Source organism: Xiphias gladius, chromosome 15, assembly GCF_016859285.1.
Source record: "Xiphias gladius isolate SHS-SW01 ecotype Sanya breed wild chromosome 15, ASM1685928v1, whole genome shotgun sequence".
NCBI lineage: Eukaryota > Metazoa > Chordata > Actinopteri > Istiophoriformes > Xiphiidae > Xiphias > Xiphias gladius.
In genome coordinates this window covers 26,641,935-26,663,886 of record NC_053414.1, presented here as the reverse complement: position 1 = coordinate 26,663,886, position 21,952 = coordinate 26,641,935, and the positions used below count along the sequence as shown (strand labels likewise).

The 21,952-nt window shown below is 39.8% G+C and overlaps 1 protein-coding gene across 1 annotated transcript in view; it reads right to left on the bottom strand.

The window, feature by feature from the left end:
* Nucleotides 1-261: 261 nt before the first annotated feature.
* LOC120800819 (neuronal acetylcholine receptor subunit alpha-7-like) overlaps nt 262-21,952 on the bottom strand; it is a 34,071-nt gene continuing 12,380 nt past the window's right edge. The window contains exons 3-10 of the mRNA XM_040147189.1: nt 21,387-21,431; nt 17,761-17,870; nt 10,134-10,213; nt 9,066-9,233; nt 5,092-5,286; nt 4,457-4,543; nt 1,611-1,720; nt 262-861 (exon numbers count right to left, since the gene is read on the bottom strand). Coding sequence (XP_040003123.1) covers nt 262-861; nt 1,611-1,720; nt 4,457-4,543; nt 5,092-5,286; nt 9,066-9,233; nt 10,134-10,213; nt 17,761-17,870; nt 21,387-21,431 — 1,395 coding nt within the window. The remainder of the gene's footprint in view (nt 862-1,610; nt 1,721-4,456; nt 4,544-5,091; nt 5,287-9,065; nt 9,234-10,133; nt 10,214-17,760; nt 17,871-21,386; nt 21,432-21,952) is intronic.

Sequence of the window (21,952 nt, the reverse complement as noted above, 5' to 3'; positions counted from 1 at the left end):
CCTCCTACATGGCATACTCTATATAAGGTGTTAAAATGGAGAGCCCGCTTGAAATGAAAAAAACACATCACTCCCATACACCCAGATATTACTGACAAATAGGGGAGGAAAGAGGGAAAAGTTTGGTTCTGAAGTACTGTGACTTGTAACTAAACTTAAAATATCTGGATTTTGTGTTTTGGTTCTTCACATAGCAGAAGCAGGGAGGCTTGTTGCACAGTTCTAATTGTGTCTGGATTTTTAATGTTAGCCTTGCCTCTCTTATGTGAAGTCTTTGGACACAGCCTCAATGAAATTGGGAGCTGACATGAGAATGGTGAAGGTGCAGATGATGGAGAAGAGCGAGAAGGCCACCAGGCATAACCTATCCACCACCGCCGCTGCAAACTTCCACTCGCTGCAGATCGCCTCGCCCTCGTCCTGCTCTCGGAAGCGCCTCGCAATGTACTGCACTTCCTCCAGGATCTGGGAAATTTCCGGAACCTGCTCCAGCAGCAAAGTTCGCGTCTGCTCTGAGTGAATGTCGTGCGGGGATGAGCCGTTCGGGTGGCTGCCTCCTCCACCGCCACTGCCGCACACCACCACACTTGAATCAGTGCTTGGTGGGAAAGCAGGGTTGTCTGTGCCCATTGAGTGGTAGCCAAAGTACAGGTTCATGTTCCCGTTGGTCGTGCTGGACTGGGTGGATGCCTGGCCTGTTATGGTGCTCATCTGAATGCTGCTGGTGCTGGTGTGGTGAGGAGAAGGGTGGGAGTACTTGTAGTTTGGGGGGCTACTGGAGCTCACAACTGTCTTGCTTTCCTCTCCAGGCTTCTTCATGCGGAGGAACCAAGCACACCAGTTGAGGAGGATGACTCGAACCTGGTTAAAGAAATGAGAGTAAGCAGGGAGTTGGGACGGAAAGAGGTGAGAAAGGGAGGAGACAGTGTGTTGGATTACATACGAAGAGATGAATGGTAAAATGAAAAAGAAAAACAGAGCCAAAAGGAAGAAAGAGAGAGAAAAACTGAAATTTTACTTGCCCATCTTACTTCTGCCATTTTTCAACGTTTATGTAGGGGGTGATGCACAATGTGCCATAGGCTTATAGAAAAATAATGTGAGAGCTGTGGAGATTTTCCCTCCATGGACTGCATTATTTCTTGATAACTGTATGGTTTGAGTGGATAATTTTGCTTATGATGAAGTGCTTTTGTGTTTTTAATTCGTCCTTTTTGGAAAACCGACATTTAATCAAAGCTTTGTAAACCTTAAAATAAAATAAAAGCTTAAAAAAATATATATATATATCCAACTGCACAGCTACCACAATATAGCCGTACGATTCTGCTTTTGATGGCTGCCTACAAACAGTTTAAATAAAGTGTTGTTAACACATGCTTGCTCATAAATGGTTCTTTTGTTGAACTTTATGTTCACACAGCCTTTGTCAACCTTTGTATATGTCACTTTATTACTCCAACAAATAGGAGCCATGGCCTAGTAACACCTCGATGAGTGGTTGACTGCACCAATATGTGTAAGAAGATGTGCAGTAATTTGAATAGACTATTCTCTGTTTTTAGTTTGTAGTGAGAATTAATTGTAAAATAAAATTATTGTTAACCCACCCATTTAGGCATCTTCCCTCCGCGGGGGTCATGGTGGTGGAACTGTAGTACAAGGACTGTTACCACCACAGACAAGCCCACAATCATCATGGTGCTAGCAAAGTACTGAGCTGAAGAGGAGAAGAACACATAAGTATAACACAGCAATTTGCATTTGGGATAGAGAACAATCAACACAGTGTAAGAAAGAGAAATCATAGCCTGATACCTGAAATTTACCAGTCAATTTTAAATTAAAAGCTTATGTACATACAAGAAGATAGCACGAGAGTGAGCATGATATTTTGCCAGGACTGTTGCCAGGTCAGTCCGTCGGTTGGTTTGTCAATGGGGAGTTTATCCCTGTCAACAAACCTAAGGTCATAACACCACAGGGGCTAGTTGGAGGATGGCTAACATTTTATTTCAAAATTTAAGAAACCAACCGCAACACGTACACAGGCTTGAAGGCACTGCAAGCCACAGAGAGATGAAAATTCATATCATGTGCATGTAGGCAAGAACACTACCCCATTCACACACACACCCTAATATACCCCTCTAAGAAAAAAAAAAAGTAATTTTTTCATTTTGATCCAGCGGTGAAGTCAGCGGCATGGACCAAACAAATGATTCCATATACATTTACATGTGAAAGAGGGTAGAGTTGTGTGAAAACCTGTCAGAGCAAATGCTTTGAATGCTGAGGAGCATTTTATTTTGTCTTCAATCCATCAGTTCTGCTCCATCTGCAATGTGCTAATACGTCGATTCCAGTAAAGGCAAGTTTGCAAATGGCTTCGTTTTACATCACTGAGCTGCCAAATGATGCCGAGCAGCATCTCTGTCTGCAGCCTCTCCTCCCATCTCATGGCCAACTGCCTTGTCTCTTCTGGTCTGTGTCAGTAGGGTCTTATACAATGCAATTCTATTTGTGTCTTACACTGAGCATTATCTTCACATCCTGCATCAGCAGCCGTCCATGTTCAGCCCCCCCCGGCCATAACATATCGGTCAGTCTGTGTGAAGACTGAGAATATTCCCCCACAAACTGCCCTGCAGTGTGAATATGAGGTGTAAATATCTCAGCAGTACGTCATTCAGCTTTTGAGATCATCAGAGGAATCACTTAACCATCATGGCCAACTCCCTGCTGGGTAAATGATTCCTTGCATCCCTCAGCTTTCCTTTGTTATCTGTCTTTCTGACAAAATACTAACATTTATAATGAGGAAATATCTCCACACTGACCCATCAACCATGCTGTAACACTTTGTAACATGTCTGAAATGTGCCTAAAGCTCCCAGATGAAGGTAAGATTCAGGTGGTAGATGAAAAAAAGAAAAGATGGATAACATTATTTTTAAAATTTTGAGTTTTAAAGTGGACCACTTCCTCAGTCTGCATCGTCCCATTTCAATGTACCAATTTGGTTTAAGTTTGGTCCTAAAGGACTAGTTCAACATTTTGGGAATACACTTATTCACTTTTGTTGCCAAGATTTAGATGAAAACATCAATACCTCTCTCAAACAGAACATGGAGGAAATTTTGGACGTTAAAAAAACCCAGGTCTTTATGAATCTGCTTCATAAACATACAAAGATGAAGAAAAAGGAGAGAGACTGGAGAGGAATTACAGGCAGGACTAGAGTTTCTGGTGAGTTCCGAGATCAATAAGTGTGTCGATTTCTAGCTGGCTTAGAGCTAATGGTACATTTGCTTTTTTGGGGCGAATTAGCATGGACTGTGCAAATGGCTCTGCAGTCCAATTTGCGCAAATGACGCAAGGCAAAATTTGACTTTGCTTCCTGTCTAAATCATGGATGTATTAAGGAGAAGTGGATACCACGTTCAAAGATGACACCTCATTAATTCCTACGAAAGTTGCTCAGTGGGCGCATACATCGAGAGACAATCCGCAGGGTTCCCCATGGTTCTGCATTTTTGGGCCCATAGGGCATGTGGACTAGAGTCCTTCTCCAGCCAAGCCAGTTTAGAGCATGCAAATGCGAGACTTCTGATGTCCGAGCCAGCTGACTGTCTGTTAGCTCTCTGTACACATGAATGGGATAAAAAATAATTTAATCATACGGCTCCTCTAGACTTTGTACATTTTGAAAGGGGTTTGTCATGCGGAGAAAAATGTATTCACCATTTTACAGCTGCTCCTTTTCCAGTGATTGAGTGTGGGGAAAATGCTTTTTTAGTCCGGTGTACATTAGCCTGGTTGCTGAATGCAGATGTTGCAATACCCCACGTAGCCACTATGCTACATTCCCTTCACAGCCCAGTGCCATTCCTTGGGGCTTGATCCTAGACAAGTCCTGGGGGCTTGTCCGAAACAATATAAAGCTGGAGCTATGGGATTGTTAGCTTACCTTAGCTTGAAGACTAGAAACAGAGGGAAACATGTAGCCCGGCTCTATGCAAAGGTAAAGAAAAAAAATCTAAAGCTCACAAATAAACATGCTTTCTCTTGTTTGTTTAACCCTTACAAAAACAGAAGGGCAAAAAATACAACTCGTGTTAATTAGCTTTAGAGGTTTGGAGACAGGCTAACTGTTTCCCTCTGCTAAGCTAACAGGTTGTTGGCTGTAGCTTTATATTTACCGTACAGACATATTTTCATCCAACCCTGGGCAAGAGAGTATGTTTTTCTCAAAATGTCAAACTATTCCTTCAAGTTTTAATGTCCTTTACACATAATTATGAGTGAATGTCACATGTCTGTCACAAACAACTGTTTGGGGGATATCCTTTGATTATTTTGTGATCCATTTTAATTTTTTTGTTTTCTTTTTCATCCCTTTCAAGGTCAGGTAATCATTAAAATGAGCAATAATTAGTGCAGAAAAGCATCTTACCAATCAGAGGAACCGAGTCTGAAGTGGCAGGCATGATCTCTGCTACCAGTAACATGAAAACGGTTAGAGACAGCAGCACTGTGATGCCTGGAAAAAAAGACAGTAGACAGAGGGATGAGTAGAAACACAAAGGAAAAAAAATCTTTCATCACAGTCTAGTTTTCTCTTAAATGGGGACTTGAGAGTACTCAAAATAAATGCAGCTGGTCGCTCAGAATAGGTGAACACAGAGTATTCGCGCTTTTTTTCTTCCCTCGAGCGAATACTCAAGGTTATATATTTACTCTGACCCTGTCTCACTGAATGGCATTTTGAAACAAGCTGGCATTTTCAGGTCCAGGTGATAATCTGTGCTGTGTTTATAATGAAGTTTGTATCCATCTGCTAATGAATGGAATCCAGCACAAATTTTATTCACAGCCAAAATGTCAGCATTAGCATAGAGCAATGACAAATAAATGAGTTAGTAACAGCATCAGGACCTGGTGGGCTGAGATCACCAACGCTGCAGAGAGAGATACATTTTTGTCTGCATGTATGATTATAATCATGACTCATTTTTCCTTTGTGCTAGTGTGAGAGAATGTGTGCGTGTGTGTGTGTGTGTGTGTGTGTGTGTGTGTCATGCTTTGCACCCAGTGAGATCTTCTCTCCGGAGTCAGCAGGGAGCAGGAAGACCAGCAGTGCCAGACCAGAGATTAGCACACAGGGGATGAGCAGGTTGAGGCCGTAGTAAAGTGTCCTGCGGCGCATGGTGACTGTGAACGTCACATCGGGGTAGGGTTCTTTACAGCAGTCGTAGTACAGCTCATTACGCTTCGCTGGAACGCCTGGGGGAGAAATGAAGAGGTGGGAAAAGGTCAATTAGAGGTCAGAAACACGGTCATAAAATAAATGTCCAGTTTCCAGTTCTGCGTGGGTAAATAGCTTTTAAAGACATTGTAAAAGAAGCCATTAATGTACAGCTGTAGCAACTGATTTAAGTTTGGTTGTCATTTTTAAAATGTTCATGAGCATGTGAGTCGGCGGGAAAATTAAATGATAAATGCTCCCCTGTCCCACTGTCAGTGTGCCTTTAATCCAGATACTTACACATTTTACTACAAGCAGAGACGTTGTTTCATCATCTACAGGACAGTAGGTTAGAGATTTAATATCATTCTCCAAAATAGCACAAATATGCCATTAAATCTACATTTTCTGTATCTGAAGGTAAAATTCCAGGCTTTAACTGAGCACAAATAGTAGTAGATAGTAGATGTTGTTTTTTTAGGGACGATTAGAATTTTACCATAAATTTATGGTAACCATTTGGTAAGCAGCTTGTCACTGAAAAATAGCAAATGCACTCTTGCCTAAATTAATACCATACAAAATACAATGATGCCATGATGTAATCTTTTTTATATACAACAGTAATCTACTCAACACTGTTCCACCTTGTGTATGACAACACATTTTAGCTTATGTAAAATCACTATAAAGCAGCTCTGTCTGTTGTCAGACAAAGGTCCCAAGTCAAGTCCCAGGTCCTAAACTTTGTGCTTTGAGTCATAAATAATAAGTTTTCTACTGAAATGTAATGCTATTTCAAAATGGAAGACTGCTGTTGGAGAGCAGACTTCTCGGAATTTGTTGACGACTAGCCGGAAGTTGTTGCGTAACATGCTTAGTGGAGTCCACTAGGCGCCCTGTGGTGAGAAATAGCCATCGGCAGAAAGTGGAGAGAAAGTTGTAGCAATTAACAGAGACACAAAGTGTCCAAAAACGGAATTACATTACTGTAAATCCACACCTCTGCACCTCTGACAAGTCACACCTACAAACATACGAATACGCATATGAACATACCGTATGTTTACTGTACAGCCCATTAGTGACTGGCTCCAACAAGAACCTTTTGTGCTACAGTACAGGCTTACTCGACTCAAATCTGACCTTTTGCAACCTTCAAATTTTGTGTCAACATCAAATTACCCCACTGCGCCTCCAATCACAAACCACTCATTAATATCCAGATGCTCATCATTGTGGCTTTATCTGTGTTGTTGGCATATTCACATTTATGTGACTAGTTTACCTCATACACCAGATAACAAAAAACAAAAGAAAAAAAATATCACCTTGGTCTGGTCAAATACAAACGACTGTATCCTTTCCACCAAATATGTAGCAGGATGATTAGTAAGTGTGACATTGACAGGTTTCACACACACACACACACACACACACACACACACGGTCATTTCAAAGCGGACTACATTTAGTGTTAACTTTTAACTTTCATTAAAAAACCAACAAGCTGGGAGCTCTGTGTGTGTGTGTGTGTGTGTGTGTGTGTGTGTGTGTGTGTGTGTGTGTGTGTGTGTGTGTGTGTGTGTGTGTGTCTGTGGGAGAGAGGGATAGAGAATCGCTTGTGGCTCACAGTCAACAAACAGTCATGAGTAAATATTTAACCTGAAGTGCCATTAATTCGATTACGGGTCGAGCAACATTGTACGGCTTTATCAGCCATTCCTACTCTTGAGTGTTTAGTGATACTGAATGAAGCCTTGGTACGTAATCAGCAACATATTCCAAATATGCAAACCATTTTGGGATGAGATGTCACAAAAACAAACTTGATTTTACCCCAGAGAGGGTGTGTGTATGTTTGTGTGTGTGAAGACAGTGTTCATTCCTAAAGAAATTAAATTGAAATGAATTGCACGGATTCAATTTCATTTCATTTAAACTGTGGCACCTGAACGCTGAAGAGAAATAACCTTTGTTAGCCGTCTATTAATCTGATGGATTGCAGAGCGTGTGCGTGTGGGTTTGTGTATACACTGGCATGGGTATGTTCTGAGGCACCAGGACAGTGTGTGTTCTTGGCCAGCGTGCCGTCTGTCTGTGCCTGAATTAAGTGAACCATCCCTGGGCCAGCTGTCACCACACACACTCATGGCTCCCCCCTCCATTCCCCCAGCCAGCTGGGTCCCCTCACTTTGTGTGTAAGGGTGTTTGTGTGTGTGTGTGTGTGTGTGTGTGTGTGTGTGTGTGTGTGTGTGTGTGTGTGTGTGTGTGTGTGTGTGTGTGTGTGTGAATATGAATTCTTCTGTTGGCCTCTGATTAACACACAAAATTACATTAGAGATGATGAGAGTTCTTCATTTGCTCACGGAGACAAACAATGGTAAAAAAGAAAGAAATTGGATGAGAAGACAAAACAAAGGAACAGAGAGAAAGAATCAGTATATTTAATATCTTATCTTGAACTGGTCAGTCTGTCTTTCTTTGTTACTTGGGAAGAGACAGACAAAATGAGACGTAGTGCAGACAGAGTTTGAGAAGCTAGGACCAAGAACGAAACAAGGTAACGCAAAGAATAATAAACTGAGCTGCTCCAGAAGTTGTTTTCAGTCAAAAAAACATTCCTCTAAACATTAAGAGTCACTCAAATTAGTCCCATAATTTTCTGATTTCCCAGATTTTATTGACTCAAGATTACGGTTTATGGTTTGGAGTACAAAGAAAATATACAGTACAGCAATGACAAAAAGATATCGAATCAGGAATGAAGTACAACATAAAATAACTTCAACAAAGGTAGAACATTCTTTAAGAAGGCACCTAACTTACATGTAAGTTTTGGCCTATCTGACCAAAATAACAAAATGAATTGAAACATAGAGGGACGCATTAAATAGTACTTTGGCAAGAACTTTCTTCCTATTTCTCATGGTGCTTATATCTTATATTCAAACAAAATGTGACGCTTGTCTCCCAGACAGTTGCCAACGTCTTATCAGGTAACAATTACTGAACGTCATGTGTTTTTTTGAGGTGCAATTGCCTACATGTTGGTCTTGTATTTAAAATTAGCCTGACCTTGTGGGAATCAGAAGCAGGTTTTAATTTTCTTTGTAAAATAAATATATATGATCAAAGAAATGGTATAAGAGTCCAAGAATTCATCAGCAGGAAGAAACTGTGTGGATACAACTGCACTAAACTGCAGTAATATTCTCCAGGCTATCTGTGGTAGTCTTTAACCAAGACTGATAGACAGGGAAATCTCAGTGAGGATGGCATCTTACAAGGAAGTTGACATTACTGAAACACCTGCTGTCAGATCTGGGTGACACTGACTGCATGTCTTAACTCCCTGGAAAAACATGGAGGAGTCTCTATGTCAGACTCCCTGTCAGTCTTTCAAAATTTAGTTGGATTCACAGGCATTGCCCACATAATTTCATATGTATTATTAGTCCATCTCTGCACCTCTACACCTAATCCTAGTAATGTCACCATGCAGATTCTTCCACATTTGTTTTTGTACTTAGTTTGCTGCAATGAACAGTCCCTTTAAAGCCCCTTTCACTCAGCAGGTAATGGTTAATTTGTTCTAAATGAACTTAAACCACTTCAGCTTAAACCGCTTTTCACTGAAACCCACAAATTTTAGAAAAGCAATTTTAGAAAAGCAAATCATTATGTTTGCTGACTCTAACCAAACAGAAGCTGCAGGAGGGTAATGTCTCTGATTTCCTTTTTTTTTTATTTTTTTTATTTACTGTTGTTATGCATCTGAATGTGTCTTAGGTTGCTTGTCGGTTATTCTTCTTACCTACAAGGTCCCATTCCCCATTGGGTATGTAGGTGGAGATGTCTACGTCCATCATCTGGAGGTCCAGCAACCAGCCGTTGTGAGTCCAGGAGCCAAACTTCAGGTCACACTTCTGTACATCGAATGGGAACCACCGGACATCGATGTAGCAGGTACTCTTCAAAATGCCTGGAGAGACGTGTTGGGGAAAGTTTGATGTGTTGTGACTGGTTACTTTGCCTAATTTGTCTTATTTATAATTGACTTCTGCATTTCAAATTTCCTAATTTAAACACCCTTAAAATGTCCCTTCTGACACTAGAATATTATACAAAAGCATAGTGATATTGTGTCTTTTCAAGATTTCCCTGAGTCATTTCACTCTTTCAAGCCTCAGTCAGGTTAACTGGAGGAAAACCTGCCAGCATCAACAACATCAACAGCAACATTTCTGATGCATCACAAAGGAATACATCAAATTACTGTAAAATCCTTACATAAGTCTAAATTCTGTTGGTCAAGGAACACTACAGCCTAATTTGCTGACAAATTAAATACAAAAATACTATTACTATTTAAAATGAGTTTTCAGGAATGAAAAATGTAACCGTGTTAACTTAGAACTGATTAAATGAACTGAAAAATAAAGCCATTAATGTTCACATTTCCCCACAAAAGTAGAAATGTAGTTGGAACACTGTTGAAACAGGAGTTACATGTAATCTAGACATCCCTAAACCTTTGACTTTTCCTCAAAATTGATTCCAGTTCCAATACATCTTTTATCTGAAGATCATCATGCGTACTGGGAAAAGTGGAAGTTACACACATTGAGTTAGGTGAGAATGAGGGGGATGTTGACGGCAATGATAATGATAATGGTGATGACAGTGCGAATGATATTTCAGAAGAGGATGACAATTGTAACAGTGGTGATGATGAGAGATGCTGATGTTGGTGAGGATATGGTCATGACAACCACAAATGATGGTAATTCAGATAATGTCACGGTGTTAACAACAGTGACACAGGATAAATGGGATATGTAACACAGTGAAAGAGAAGACTCAAATATCTCAAATATGTCACCTGGTGGGATGTACTGGCAGGATCCTGAAGCATTGACCAGCACATTAGTATGGAACGTAGCGTCAAACCTCTCATCAGCACTGCAGGGAGAGAATAGTGTTTGGATATACTGTAACATTAAAACAGTAATGGAGCCTTTAAAGAACAAGTCCAAGAAAATAAGATAGACTCATAGAGAAAAAGCCAGAAAGATACGTGAAAAGCCAGAGGTCATAAAGTTGAAAGTGCAAAGGTACAAAACAGGTACAAAGAGAAACACAGAAAATAAACGGCAGGTGATACTGAAGGTGACAGACAGAGGTAGAGATAAGCGGGGGATTAGCATAGATCCAGTCACTGTTTAATTTTGCTGATCACCTTGAACAAACATTGTTGTCTGCCAACGATATGTCCTTCAAACAGAGGGGCATTATGTACACCCCGAAACCAAAGCACAGACATCCTAATCAGAAAATTACACATTTATCACAAGAACAAAAATCATCCCCGGAAAATTGCTACATTTGAATTTTTCTTTTAGAGAGTAACACCAAAGGGCTTTACATATCTGAGAACAGACGTTCTTATAACTGTAATTACAAATGTTGAGGACTCTAGATATAAAGTGTCTTTCTGCATTCATTACAGTAAAGAAGCATAGAAATATTTAAAACCTCGTCCTGGTTAACTGTATACCTTTAACGAGAGTTTTCTGGGAGACAAATTTTTAAAAGACCCAAAAAAAGTGCATTCAATTATCTCATTAACAAAAAAAACACTCCGAGTGCAGATCCCTTTCACTGAGATCACACAGTCCTCGACGTGTTTTTTTGATAATATGCGTGTTTTTTTAGGGGTTTGTACAAGAAAACAATTGGAACAAAATCAATTTTGTTGGACTCATGGCCAATAAATAACAGGCACTAATTTTTATCATGTTGCTGTAGCTCTACCTCAAACCTGATATGCACATCTTTCACCTAATTTTGTTGCAATAGCTCAATTTGTTTAAGAGTTATAGCAGTTTATGTGAAATTAGCCCTACCTACAAGAATATAGCAACGAAATCATTAACAAAAAGAACATAATGATAATACATATCTATACAGTATATGGTGTATATTTGATGGCAGAAATTAATGACACAAAATCTGTTTAGGTGAAAAACCCTGGTCAGTGAATCAAGAAATCCAGGAAAAAAGATAATTTTTTGCATAAACTAACTCCCATAAAGTTTAATTGAAACCTGTTAACTGCTTTTTAGCTAAGCTAGCAGTGTGGCCGTAGGGATGGCAATGTTGGTCTGTCATTTCAAACTGAAATATCTCAACAACTATTGGATGAATTGCTTCATATATTGATCAGTCCCACAGGATGACTTGTAATCCTTTTTTGGTCCCTAAAACTTTCATCATCAAGTCAGAATTTCGATTTGTCCAGTACTTTGATTAATGACAAAATACCAGAAAAACTGATGACATTCCCTTCAGCCTCAGCTGTACTTTGTGTTTAGTGCTCTTTAGCAAGTGTTAGCATGCTTACACACCAAACTAAGATGGTGAACATGGTAAATGTTTTACGTGCTAAACAACAGTATGTTAGCATTGTCACTGTGAGCATGTCAGAAAGCTGACATCAGCATTTAGCTTAAAATAGCACTGTGCGTAAGTACGGCCTCGAAGACTCTGACTCCTGTTAGGCTGAATAATGGAACAGACAGACAAGCAGATGAATGGACAAAATGAATTGAAAAAAACGTACAGGACTGAAAATATAACCTCTTTGACAGACTTAATGAAGCGATAAAAGGCAACATACAGTAGTATTTATCCATTGATTCATAACTATTATGATATTTATTCATACATGTTAGTATGCTGTGACCCCCATAAAAAACACTGAATGAGATACACTGTAGTCGAATGCACCGCAATTTGTACAATAAATGAGTGCTCATCCGGTGCCAGACAATAGCCGGACTCGCTCCATCATCAGTTATTTTCCAATAGTACATTTCTACCATTTACAGTATGAGACTGGAAGCAGAGGGAGGAAGGATTTTTGTTGGACAGGTAGAATATACATTTTAGCAAAGTGCACTGGGACTGAGCGCAGGAGGCATATAACCGGACTTTACCCAATGTAGACTCATAGCTGCTATATCAATAATCTGAACCTAATCACTCCTTTCACCGGAAAAACAGAGGCCGTTAGAATACTTTGGAACAACTGCAATCTTCTTGTGCATTGTTGGGAATTAATTAGCGAAATTAGAATTTAGTCTTGTAATGTTATTTGGAATACATCTACCTAACATATACATTATTTGGGTGGCATTGGCATTGGAAATTAGTTTAATTTCTCATTATATAAGCATCTATAAAAACACAACTGCAGGATACATTTAATGTCGGAGTGATTCTTTTAAATTAAGGGTCAGCCAATGCCTGGATAAGTAACTAATTTTTCAAAAGGGGATGGTGAACCTTATAGCATGGGAAGATTTATACCATGGCTCATGTGTAAGTACACATGAGCATCACAGGAAATTCCTTGATGCATAACCACATCTTAATTAGATCACTAAGTAAGTAGAACATGTTTCAAAAGGGTCATATGCCATGTGGAAAAGGTAAAGGCATGATAAAGGCATTGAATCCAAATGGAGTCATTTTGCCCGTAATGGGATTCTCCAAGAATTAAACATTTTTTAGATGTCGCCATTAAATGAAAAACAAAACAAAACAAAAAAATTGAAAGCAAATGACATGACATTTTCTTGCACAGCAATAAATGTTGTAAAAAGGATGATATCACAGCAGTAAAAACAAAGAACAAGAAATGATCAGAGGTAAAAGTGACTAACTTGCTAAAACCACTGAGTGATTGATATGAACATATTTCTTTAAGTGTACTCCTCAAGAAATCCACAAAGCCCTGAATAATAAAATTTTATGCAAATAACCAGAAAGCATTTCCTTTCATTTAAAGCCCTGACAGAATACATATAAACTGTACCGCTTTACATTATTTACATAAGAAACACAATGAAAGCAGAAAAGTCAGTCCCTTGGTGTGCAATCCTCCCAAGTGTCTTTGAATGGTGAAATATTCAAAATCATGTCTGAGACGGGACAAATGGTTCCTTTATGATTCATCTGAAAAGTGTTTAGGTTTGTTGCTGTGCTGACATGGGCACATAAAGAACAGATACAGCTGTCTATCTTTAAGATCCTCCACCAACTTAGCCAGAATTGGCTAATGTGTAGAGACTATCCTGCTGTGGACTGAAGAAACAGACCATCCTACATCTGTTATAGTGAATACTTGAAAATGCATAACTGCACATTCTCTGCAAATTAAACAACATCAAAGTCAATCATTGATCTTTGTCCTAAGGTGCTGTTGTACAAACCACAGTATCATCAAACAATATGTCTGTTATGAAGTCCCCAGGCAGTGTCCTCTCATGGACCCTACCAGAGACGCTGAGAAGATTCTTTGAACTGCTATTTGCTGCATAGGCATAAACAACAGAGCCTTTTTCCACAAAACATGCAGTCACACAGAGTCGACCCTCTTGTTCTGCAGAGAAAGCTCCAACGTACAGTAGTAAGAGGCATGTGACCTTTCATACCTTCCTACCTCCTGCGCTCCCTGTAGCTTCTTCTCCAACAGAGAGCTGAGATTCCATGTCCCCAGAACCAGTTTTCACACTCAGAGGTCAGCACACCAGGGCCCCCACCTTCACCGGTCTCTTGATTGACAGGGCCCAAAACCCTAAACTCAACCTTACAGGAGGTGGGCTCACATCAAACAGCCACAAGCTCCCCTACCAGCCTTGGCTCAAGGAGGGGACCTCAGGCAAGGTTGTCTGATCCAAAGGCTGCTCTTTAGACTGGAGTAAGCATGAAACAAACAAGTTTATATGACAAAAATGTTCATAGCTGCTGCGACTGGCCACGATCCAAGGTAAGACAAAACACCTGCCATTTTAGGGAAAGGCAAGATGCAATGAAACTTACAAACAGGATGAAGGGCACATGCTGTGTCTGACAGTTTCTGTAATTTTTCAAAATCGATAATGCGACTTTCACACCCACTTCATGTAGTGATTGGAGAGCTGAGTGGAGGTGAGAGACGAACCGATTTCTCTCTCAAGCTCTCATTTCTAATTCATGACATAACTATTTCCATTACTTTTTTCAAGTGACTACAACACTATGAATACCATAATAGTGTTCAGTGTGCACCGTTAACCCAAAATGTAAAAGATTTCCCCCCTCTCTGTGATGATAGTGTTGTCCTTCGGAACACCTAAAAATACTTTTGATTTCCGATGTGGTCAGACAACACAACATAATGAAACACAACTGAAAGCAATCTTTGAAGGGTTTTCTTGGTCTTCCTTCTGGGAAAATCAAAATACTGTGAACATGTCTCAGTGTTTCTGGTATGTAGCTGAAAGTACCAGATGACTTAAAAATTTGCCAAATGGTGTACTAAGCTATTACCACCTTGTAAATTTACCGCTGTTATCAATGTTGTTACCTATCTCAAAGTTCATTGCTTTCTGCATATATAAAAGCTCAAATTACACAGACTTAATTCTGCTTTATTCTTCATTATTTAAGATGTTCTTTACAGTAAAATTTTTTTACTTTGTATACAATTTTTGTATCTCTCATACTTTCGTATTTGTCCCTGCTGAAATCTTGATACTGCAATGACCTAATTTTCCCGATGGAAATAAGTACAATTCTTCTTATCTAACATTTTAAGTCTCTTGTGTGCTTTCTTGCTTCATAAAAATAGAAATGAATGATTTTTCCTCATGATTTATATTGCATGCATAAGGACTGTCAGTTTCAATCTGGGTCTGTGTCAGGACTATATTGTCGTTATCGTTAGTGATCGCCGATCCCCACCACGAGCTGCTTAACGTTCTGTATGATCCCTGTTAGATAGCCAAACCTTTCCCTTTTCTCTCCCTTTCTCTCTCTATTTACTCTCACACACACACACACAACTCAAGTCAAGCTGGAAATCATCAATCCCCTTGAAGGTAGAGCTGAGAAGCTAGCGCTATCAATCAACTTCAACTCTGCCTCGTATCGTGTTGTCTTTCCCTCACTACAAGTGTGATTCTTTGGGTGTGTGTGTGTTTAGGGAAGAAAGTGTGTGTTATTCTAAGGGGGCCTGTGAAGGCACTATGCATTAAAAACATCTTACTTCCCTGTTAAATACCCTCTGATGGGGCTTGACAGTTTCATAATGGTCACTAATCACAACCTCTCTCCCTCCATGCCTTTTACAGTTAGCAACACTATAAAAAAAATGCTGTTTTAGTCACATAAACAGGAGCACCACACACCACTTTGGCATTTCCTCAAGTGGAATTGCCGTGCACATTAATATGATTTATGTTCAGTAAGGGAGTTCCTCATTCAAGTAAGAACTGTCTTCCATCACTTTGTTTGCTGTGTGAAACTGTAAGGAATGCTTGCTATTGCAATAATATGAAGAGACTGTACAGCATCTGATTTTTCCACCTTACTGCATTTTATCTAATGTATATTTATCTTGGTGTTGTAGGTCCAAAAATACATTAAGAAATCTTCCAGAGGCAAAAGAACTTCATGATAAAAAAACACAAAATTTCTGTGCCGGGTAAGTATATTTATTTGATTTTCGTTTTATGCCAGTCTTTCCCTTCTATTGTCCTCTTGGACACTGTGTTCCATAATGACAGTCCTCATATAGTTTTTCAGCTATGACCTGCATTGCTTTTTGTGCCAGACAAATTCATGTGATTCCACTGGATGCACCACACAGAGGCATATTGGGTTTTGCAGTTGTTCCTTCAGTATGTCACAGCTGTTTTGCAGAGGGAAAATGTTCTGGAAGTTATTTGTTTACCATGTGGGCAGCTGTCTATAAATGCAATAAATATCTGAAAGCAGCTTGTGTTTGAGGACAAAATTGGTGCCACAGAAAAGGTTGAAACACAAAAGACCCTGGAAAATGATCAAGTCATTCACTGGCAGACTTTGGAAGTCCTTGAAATGTTTTTAAAACTCAGACAGTCCAGACCACATTGTGAATATCAATCTCAGAAACACCTAACAACCTAATTTCTTTGTATCTCTGTAATCTAGCCAAGCAGCTGCAGAACAGGCAAAGGGGCCTCATCTCCATCCAAACAATAGAATGCCAAAATGTCTGAGTAGTTTGAATAGAAAGAGGTTTTGTTAGAATGACCTCTGAATCAAAGAAAACAATGAGCTGTTCAAGGGACAGATTATTTTTCTTTTTTACTATAAAAGTCCAATTCTTTGACAAAAGTATGAAAAGAAATGAACCCAGCCAAATGAACCTTCCCACCGAGAGCTCAATATGAGAGTTAACATGGGGCCTGTACTAGGAAGCATATTCACCATACCCAGGATATCTTTTCTTCATCTGGTTTCGCTAAGCCTAACAACTGCAATCATGATAAGCATTCACACGACGGTGGTTATCAGCTCGGTGAGTCAAACCAGGTGTTTCCGTTATGTGAACCGAGCCGGTTCACATCAAATTGGCGGTGTTTGCAGCGTATGACCACACACAAACATGGACAGGTCTACTGGCAGCAGAGCGGGATATTTTCCAAATGAAGAGTAAATTAAAAAATAAGACAAACACGAAGAAGTTGAACACATAATCGACACTAGGTGTTCATGGCGAAGTACCCTGGTAAGAAGTAAACCTTCGTGAAAACCCAGGGTTAAAACTGAAATTAACTCGCTAACCACAAATCCTGCTTCGTTGTACAGGCCTGTGCTCTATAAACATGATGCTATTATATGGTGATGTCTAAAACAGACGACTAACATAAAGAACTAAAATATTGCATATAAATAAAGGTACATCACAGAAAATTAATATAGATTTAATATAAATTCTGCCTATTCTTCTCAGGCTGGATGCATTATTAGAATTTTACAATAGCCTTGTGTAGACATTTCCAACCAGTCAGTGCAGTGTTTTCAGTAGGCCAGTTCCTACACCACTGCCCATTACAGGCAACAGATGCAAAGCCCCTTGGGAGTTACGGTTTATGTCCTCCCAGAGGGAATCAGCTCAATCATCTCATTAAGCAAGGCTGTATCCATGAGTGAAATTTCCTCTGGGGAATGTGTCTGTCCCCTGTGTTATTGGGTAAACAGAGTCCAGGCAATCCAGAGTATCTGAATACTTATAATAGAAAACAAATTGGTGTTAATAGAAGAAGAAAAAATGGAGAGAGGAGAACAAAATAGACCAGTAAACCTTGCAAAATGGAATGAAATGGCAAGAGTAGACAGATTAACCACTGTGCTGATAATGCCAGTGGCCAGAGGCTACCAGCAAATACCATTCTAATTCATGAGAGTAAAACTACCCTTTGTGGGTGATTTTAAATGCAAAAAGGTGAAATAAAAAATGGTTCTGTCAGTACAAAGTAGTGAAATTCTACTACGGTCTAAAAATTATAAACCTTTACAGGAAGGGATCCAAAGATTGGGTTGATATATAGTATGTTTCAAAGTGTTTGATTATGTCATTCAGCAAGGAGATGTGATGAAAGTAAAGAGCAGAAGAGAAGGGTGTGACTATAACCTACCTGTTGTAGAGGAGGATATCTGGGACCCATATCAGATTAGAAGGGAAGCGAAGGTTCTGAACCCCAGGGTAGTTCTCTGGGTTCCATGAAAGGTAAATGTCTGTCCAGTACTGATAGAAACAATGGACAAAGAGAGTTATCAAAAAAGGAAGTCATACAAAAAGCAGCCATTGAGGTGTGGGCATAAAAAACATGGACAAAAGACGTGATTATAAAAGTTAAGTGGGTGAATGACAGAAAAGGTGCCAAATGTCAGATTAAAGGCTCTTTACTCTCGTGTGCTTTTGGCCACGCATACAAATTTGTTGCTGTTGTTGTTGTTAATGTCTTGTCTGGCAAGACAGCACATTAGAAACCGTCACAGCTCTGAAAGCAAGACGTGTTTCACAGCTTAAATAGTGTTGGTGCTATGACACGCACACTGCATACTTAAACCTGTGCATCATAGAATCTGTCCTCAAAATATATCCTGGCACATTACAGTAAAGCAAGACCGAAATGCATCGGAACTCTCTTTATAATTATGATCGACCTTAAACCGAGAGAAGTCTCAAGTTGTCCCTTTACACAAGCGAATTTCCCAACAACATTTGGCTCTTACAGACTCCAGCTCTGATAATGAAGCCTGGCGGGGAAACCTTGCACCGCCAACTGTTGTTGCCACTGACCCCTGCACTCCCTTTTGAGCCTGGGTCCATTTTCAGCAGGGGGCTAGCAGAGCCCAGCATCAACACGTTATAAAGCACAAAGAGTGAGAGTGTGTTGTGTGTCGCTTCTGTACCTCTTTTCATGACTTTCAATGAGTAGCGAGATGATGTCATGGGTGTGATCTCTGGAATGGTATAGATATTAGCGTGTGTTTTGCCATGTAAGCACATTCGTGTGTCTTACTGTTGTGTGAGCCTTGGTATTATCCTTCACAAGGAAATCACCTACAGCGCTGTATATGATGTGTGTGTGTGTTTGTGTCTGGTGTATGTATAGAAATTACATATGAAGATGGAGGCACTCAGATGCTGTAGCTGTAGGGCACATTCCCTATGGAACAAACACAGTACCATTACTAATATGGCCACAGTACACTGGGCACATCTATTTGTGCCTATATGTATATGTGTGTATGTATATGTGCGTGCACATACACAAGTGGACGTAACTTATGTGTGTAAACTGTATTTTTGTGTTTGCATGGATGAGTTCCTTGGAATTTTTTATGTATGTGCACGTGTGCATGTTGCTGTGTGCATGCAAATCTGTCTTTGTGCCTCTGTCCAGATTGATTTTACAATCAACCCAAAATTATATTCTCCTCAAAGAAATCCATCTAAAGTGGGCCTGCTGACATGTGTCTCCGCTCACCCAACTAATGACTTAATCACTACACTTGTCTTCTGTGGGCCTTGGCAGTTCGGTGCTAGAGAGTCCTCTTTTCATGTTTGTTGACTGGTAAAGTGCAAGTACGCAAATCACAGCTCAGTTACTTTGTAGTCTGTCAGGAACAGATGAGGAGGACACTAGGCTACATAAGGTAACAGCTGTCTAAGAATAGGGTTGTAGTTACATAACAGAAATCTAAGAAAGCATCACTAATTTGAGACAGCTAGGTTCTTATTAAAAGAGTGTGAAATTCATTCTCTGAATGCAAGACTAAGGCTGATGCATGTTGGGGTGTAGGATGCAAATGTGCAGTGCAAATACAGTGGGGTCCAAAAGTCTGAGACCACTTTCCCGTTCACACGAATGAGAGTGTGCTACGGATTTTTGAAATATCTGTCTCAGAGATTTCTGCTTTTGCCCAAAAACAACGGCGGTGGATAAAATTTCATTTATGGTGCTCACAGCAATGCTAGAATGTATGTAGCTTTCCACAAAATGTTCCTGGTACACTGGATAACCCACAGACCTGACTGTAAACAAGAGCTTCAATAGAAAGTAGTTCCAGCGAAAACCTCTGAGAGCATGATGTGTCGACTATCAAAAGGCACGGTTTCCGGAGAGACACATTACTTTGGTTTTTTTAAAAATAGTCTGTACTAAAAACAATTCCATTCACCTACATTATATTGAGATGGAGGCAGAAATATCTGAGACAGAAATCTTAAAATATAGTTGAAACTTTTTTTTTTTTGCTCATTTGAGTGATAAAGCATAATAAGCCATAAGAGCTGGCTGTTGAGGAGGACACTAAGTTAATACTCAGTTCTTAGTAAACTTAAGCTCATTACAATTCTCACAGTTAAAACCACGTAAAATCCCATCCATTGGGATGTGGGGCATTCATTGCCTGATAAACCTATAATCCTAAAATCCTCCTCCATGTAGGGGAGGTGAACCCGCCCCTTCCATGTCTGACTGTCTGTGAGCTAGTTAATGTACTTCTCAGGTCTCCTTCAAAATCTGCTGGATCTGCAAAGCCCCCTTAAGCCATTACACCAAGTGGATGCCAGTATTAAAGAGGTGGCTTGCTGAATAATTGATTCATTCATAACTTGTAAGCCAGTCAGCAGCCAACTCAACCTGCCTGAGTGTACGCTGTGACATCCTTAATGGGCTATTTTGACTGGAGCTGCTGTGATAATGAGGCTGTTCCTACCTGACTGGCCTGATAACATTTTCCTCAAGCTACTGAGCATTGTAATGCATATTTCTTTATACTACGAACTTATATTCAACTGTCTTTAATGGGATAGATTTGCTGAAGCTCAGCTGCGTAGCCTATTTTCCACATGCTTAGATGGCAGTACACGGATGCTGTTAGGAATCTGACAATTGATAGGAGAGTGCTGCAGGGATGATGTGTTTTTGTATGTCAACCCAGAAGTTAGCATGACCGTGGTTCCCTGGGCAAAAAGCCAATGGGATCATGAATTTCAATGGTAAATCTGCCACCGTTATCACTGTGAACTGTGCCAGGAACACAAAGCTTGACAGGCAGAGAAACCACCAGGGCTTCGCAAGTGGTAAATTGGCACAAACAACAAACTCAGCACGTCACTGGTAGTAAATTAGATGTAAAATATAAAGACTTAAAGCAAAAAGCAATGAACTTACTGTGAGTCTGAGAAATGTCTTGAAAGATACAGTATATATTTGAAAGCCTATTGTCTATTTGTTGGCTCACTGGGATATTTTTATCCCAATCGCTGAGTGATATAGCTAATGATGACAATAAAAGTTATATCATGCTATTATTTTAAATAACAAAATAATAAATAATCCACAAAGTATCTTGTGACACAACCTGATGTCACTACCTTTATCACAGGGAGAGAAAACAGGTGCCAGCATTGAAACTAATCTGACACTGGCCAACCTAAGCTTCAGGCTTGTATTTTACATTTTGTCACATGAGGCCCCGGCGAGTCACTGAAATGTATTAACTTTTCCTTTTCCTTTGTTTTAAAAAAGAAACCATTTCTGTAGCAAAAAAAAAGGTTATTACTTGGAGCTTTAAATTGTACCTGGGTCTGTGCCTTCAAAAGCAGTCAGGTGTGAACAGTTTTCTGAAAATATGGATGGCAGAGCACACAGGACACAAACATCGCACACGAACACCTTCCAAAAATATACTAAATGACAATTATCACACAGTGATCACACAAAAAGTGCTTGGAGAGGAGACATACCAGCTGCAGCCAGGCATTTGTGATCAACACTTGGTTCTTTTCATCCTGGAAGGGAGCAGGAGGAGAGAGAGAATAATCAGCAAACAGTAGACATGGCTTGAAAATATTCTGCCGGGCGAGAGAAAATAAAAAATAAATAGTAACCATGAGGTGAGATTATAAGACCAGTAAGCAAGGAAGTCAAACTGCACCGCAGATGACTCCGAGCTGACGTGCTCTCTGAATGACAATGAGCGTTTTTCTCTTTTATGAGATTCTTGTAACGTATTGCAACAGAGTTCATATTTGCCATTTTAGACAAAAACATAAACAGTACAACAATGATAAAAGACAAAACGGGGTAAACAGCAGTTTGTGCTGGAAGCAGACAGTGACACTGAGCAGAAAGGATGGGGCTCTTCAACAAAGAGATTAGTTTACAGCAATTTCTATCAGCGTCATGAAAACAGAAATATACAGTGGCTCCGGCTGCATTTTAGGATATTGCACAAGGGTCAGCTCATGGTCAAATGGTCAGAGAGAAGGAAAAACGTAAAGAGATGTGAGTGAGAGGAATCAAGATTGAC